General features: G+C 51.3%; 1 protein-coding gene across 1 annotated transcript; it reads left to right on the top strand.

Annotated features, from left to right (window-relative positions):
• Positions 1–352: 352 nt before the first annotated feature.
• Positions 353–4,284, top strand: ADRB1 (adrenoceptor beta 1). Its single transcript, XM_043981315.1, has 2 exons — positions 353–2,130; positions 2,372–4,284. Exons 1-2 carry the CDS (start codon positions 640–642, stop codon positions 2,411–2,413), a joined length of 1,533 nt encoding a protein of 510 aa, XP_043837250.1. The 5' UTR covers positions 353–639; the 3' UTR covers positions 2,414–4,284.
• Positions 4,285–4,704: the final 420 nt, after the last annotated feature.

Genomic DNA, 4,704 nt, shown 5'->3' with positions numbered 1-4,704 from the left:
TCCTCCAACCTCAGACTTTGCAAACCGCCCTTCTCTTTAAAATGCCTCGGTCTCCTCCCCTCCAAACCGAGCAAGCCCTCTGTAGTGGGGTCGGACGGAGTACAAGTTTCCTTCGCGAAGGATCGGGAGCCACGGTCCCCAGTCCCCGGGCGCGGGGCTGAGTTCTGCGCTCTTGTACCCCAGGCTCCCAGGAGCCACTTAATTGCCCGTGGGAGGGCAGTAAAGCGGAGGAGGGTGGTGGGGGACAAAATAGGGGCGTGCCTTGATCCCTGATTGGCTGTAGGATATTGACGCGAGGCCTAGGGGGCTGGGTTGGGGGGAGCTAACTGCGGGTTAGGGTGGGGTGCTGGGTGCAGGAGCTGCCAGACCAGAGCGCTCAGAAACATGCTGAAGTCCCAGCAGCGACAGCAGCTACAGCAGCAGCCTGGGAGAGGAGGGAGGCAGCAGCAGGCGCGGCTCCTGCGGGGAAGGCACCCTGCGCGGATGTCCCCGGCTCCGCGCTGCTGCAGACAGCTGTCTTGACCTGGCTCTGACCCTGACCTCTTTCGCCGTCCCCTCCCACCCCTAGACTCTTCGGGTTCCTCAAACGACGGCCCAACCCCGTCCCCACCGCACGTCTTCAGTTACTTCCTCCTCACGATGGGAGATGGGGCGCTCGCCTTAGGCTACGAGCCCTACAACCTGTCATCTCCTTCTCCGGCCCCCGACGGGGCGGGCGGAGAGGCAGCGGCCACAGCGGCAACTGCAGCAGCAGCCACGGCCGCCCGGCTGCTGGTGCCCGCCTCCCCCGCCTCCTCTCTGCTGACCTCGACGACGCCAGCGCCCGTGTCCCTGTCCCAGCAGTGGACCGCAGGCATGGGCATGCTCATGGCCCTGATCGTGTTGCTCATCGTGGCGGGCAACGTACTGGTGATCGTGGCCATCGCCAAGACGCAGCGTCTGCAGACGCTCACCAACCTCTTCATCATCTCCCTGGCCAGCGCTGATCTGGTCATGGGGCTGCTGGTTGTGCCTTTCGGGGCCACCATCGTGGTGTGGGGCCGCTGGGAGTACGGCTCCTTCTTCTGCGAGTTCTGGACGTCCGTGGACGTCCTGTGTGTCACTGCCAGCATCGAGACGCTGTGTGTCATCGCCCTGGACCGTTACATCGCCATCACGTCCCCGTTCCGCTACCAGAGCCTGCTGACTCGGGCGCGGGCGCGGGCGCTCGTGTGCACCGTGTGGGCCATCTCGGCGCTCGTGTCCTTCTTGCCCATCCTCATGCACTGGTGGCGGGCGGACGGGGACGAAGCACGGCTCTGCTACAACGACCCCAAGTGCTGCGACTTTGTCACCAACCGGGCTTACGCCATCGCCTCCTCCGTGGTCTCCTTCTACGTGCCGCTGTCCATCATGGCCTTCGTCTACCTGCGCGTCTTCCGCGAGGCCCAGAAGCAGGTGAAGAAGATCGACCGCTGCGAGCGGCGCTTCTACAGCGGCCCGCGCCCACCGCCCTCGCCCTCGCCGCCGCCGCCGCCGCGGCCCCACGCGCCCCACCAGTCGCCCCCCGCGTCCGCACCCGCGCTGCCGCCGTCGCGCGCGGCTCTGGCCAACGGGCGCCCCAGCAAGCGGCGGCCGTCGCGCCTCGTGGCCCTCAAGGAGCAGAAGGCGCTCAAGACGCTGGGCATCATTATGGGCGTGTTCACCCTCTGCTGGCTGCCCTTCTTCCTCGCCAACGTGGTGAAGGTCTTCCACCGAGAGCTGGTGCCCAACCAGCTCTTCGTCTTCTTCAACTGGCTGGGCTACGCCAACTCGGCCTTCAACCCCATCATCTACTGCCGTAGCCCGGACTTCCGCAAGGCCTTCAAGCGGCTGCTGTGCTGTCCGCGGCAGGCGGAGCGGCGGCTCCACGCCAGCGCCGGGGAGCTGTCGCGCGGGGGCTCCGGGGCCGCCACGGCCCTAGGCTGCGGCAGCTCCACCGTGGGCTGCGCCACCCCGTCCCCTGCGACCGTGTATGCGGAGCAGGGAGAGCTGCTTCCCTCGTCGCCTCACTACCTGGAGCCCTGGGCCGGCTGCAACGGCGGGGCGACCGGGGACAGCGACTCCAGCCTGGAGGACAGGGACAGCAAAGACTCGTATTCGGAATCCAAGGTATAGGACTGGCCGCTGGTGGGGGGGCGGAGGTGGTGGAAGCGGGGGCCGGGCTCGTGTTTTCTTTTTACTTTCTGGCGGGGGCGACCGGGCAGGTTGGTTTCGAGGTTGGGGTCGTCGGGGAGGGGTGGGGAATGGGGCTTTGCCCACCCCCCCACGCCCCTTCCCCACGCCCCCACCCAGGAAACTGGTTTGGAAATCCAAGAGGAAGAAAACCAAAAGCCCTGAACTGTCTTCACAGGGAAGAGAGGATCTGTGTTTACTCAAGACCGAAAGCAGGTGATAGTGTATCCTTCATACCTCGTCTGAATCATCCACGACAAACAGAAAAGCAACTCGACCGTTGAACAGAAGGAAAGTTGGGGGCGGGGGGAGTTGGGGTTTGGGACTTTTCTTCTTGACTAATCGGGGGAGTTGGGAGACGATTCCTGTTTCATCTTTTCCAGTCTAATTCTGATCCTTCCCGCAAGGATTGCGAAAATGTTAAGTTGGGTGGCTAGGTGGGACGGAAAAAAGAATACGGTATTGAGAGGGGGGAAAGAGAAAAGAAAAAACGTCAACTTGGTTTCTCCAAGAGCAGCACTTAATAATCCTGCTTTTTAAGACTGTCGGCTGTTCCCATCTTATTCTTGGGAACTGGACCAGTCAACTAAAAAGTAAGAGAAAAAATGATTCTATGGACAGTTTGATAGGACAGTTTCTTCTGGTTGCCATGAAAGTTTTTTGTCATTATTTCAAAGTCTGAGTGATGAAATCTTTAAACAAAGCAGAGGGGAAAGGATGCAAAAATCATGTTCACCTTTTAAAAGAGTTTTATTTAGAACAAACCACCTGGCTTTCCTTTTGCACGGCAAACCTAACGTCTTGGCAGTGGTGATGAGGCAGAAGGGTTCCTACCTCAAACTGTGCATATTGCACAGGGATTTTTTTTTAAAGATATGTTTATATTAAACAGATTATTTATGTATCAATATTAGTTTAAAGGACCAGGCACGAGCCTCTGTGACACGTGACTCTGTCACAATTTGAAGAGAGAACAGTAAATAAGAGGAAACAGTCTTAGTGTCAAGAGAAATTACTGCACATTTGGAAAAAAGAAAATAAAAAGAATGGTTCAAAATGCCTTTTTGCACAGTGTTAGAAACTGTAAAGTCCACTGAAGATATTATTTGCACACACACACAAATTTTAATGGGGGGAGGAGAGGAAGTTGAAAATAACCTGAAATCCAAACTCTACTTTTTTGTCTGTTATGTTACTGAGTTAATGTTTTATGGAAAAAAATGACTTTTTATACTATTTTATCATGGTACTGTAACTGTATCCATATTAAAATTTAAATATAAGGATTTTTTATTATTTTTGTATGTCCAAGTGCTCACGTGAATCTGCTGTTTATTTAGCACTTGTGTGTCATTTCTATTTCCTCCTGTGTATTTTATAAAGTATTTATACTCTGGTGCAACTAACTACTGTGTAAGTAAATGGTCTATGTGCAATAAATACAAATGCAGCACAATCAAGATATGTACAGTGTGTCTATAGAGGTTTGGAAATAATTTTCAGCTATAATGAAAAGAATAGCATTTGTTTTGCTTGCAATAGGGGTTGGATTTCCAATACAACTATTCATAATAGCCTTTCCTGACATAAAAGCCTGGCAAAATGTGGTCTAGACCAAATAAAGCTATATTCCTACTGTGAGCTTCTAACTCTCCTCCAAAATCCATAGACAGATCCAAAGGCATTTCCAATCCATTTCTAGTTGAGCAGGTGCCCATATGCTGTACTTGCCTTTTTCTTCAGAGGTAACATTTTGGATTATGTAAAGAGATGTAATTTTATCTTCAAAATACAATCTTCAAAACAACAGGTAAAACAACGGCTACTTTGCACAAAAGAAATAAGGTTGACTCTACATGGATTGAATAACGTGTTACCTACTTTGAATGAAATGAGTAATTTCTTGAGTTTCCAATATATAGCCTACAAAGTTCAGTGTACAGTATGTATATTTCTCTAATGGCTATTTTGAATGTAAAATGCTTCCGTGGTCTAATGATTATTTATAAAAATATTTTCCATTCAAGTGTTTTTTTCCCCATTTATTTGTCTAATCAATCCTTGTAGCAGTATTTCAGATAGATAAAAACGACTTGACTAAGATTTTTGGGACACCATCTATGGGATTGTAAGGGGCATGGGGGGAGAAGGGGGTATCGTCTTATTTAGTAGCTTTGTAACATGCAAAAGCATCCAGAATATTTTTGTAATTTGCTCCTAGTGAGAGTATTATGAAATTCCTCCCAGTGAAAGACTGACCATCCTCCAAAATTAGTTTCCTTTTTACAATTGCACTTCTGAGTTTTTTCTTTTATAATTTTATGCTAAGCAAGTCAAGGTTCCATCTGCCAACTTTGAGAAGTAACACTCAGATCTTTCTCTCGAGATAAGTCAGGATAGAATACTGTTCTTCTAGTGGGACGTTTAAGTAACTGTACTCACTCTGAATTAAGATAAATATTAACTTTTCAGTGAATAGTAATAGGTCTTATGAACAAGTAGCATGGGCTT

This window comes from Dromiciops gliroides, chromosome 2 (genome assembly GCF_019393635.1).
Source record: "Dromiciops gliroides isolate mDroGli1 chromosome 2, mDroGli1.pri, whole genome shotgun sequence".
Classification (NCBI taxonomy): domain Eukaryota; kingdom Metazoa; phylum Chordata; class Mammalia; order Microbiotheria; family Microbiotheriidae; genus Dromiciops; species Dromiciops gliroides.
This window is presented reverse-complemented; position numbering and strand designations above follow the sequence as displayed.

Bases quoted from the DNA above. Each gene is read 5' to 3' on its own strand.
- ADRB1 (XM_043981315.1), top strand. From the start codon at position 640: ATGGGAGATGGGGCGCTCGCCTTAGGCTACGAGCCCTACAACCTGTCA. The intron at 2,131-2,371 runs GTATAGGACTGG...CTGTCTTCACAG, and splicing joins ACTCGTATTCGGAATCCAAG to GGAAGAGAGGATCTGTGTTT.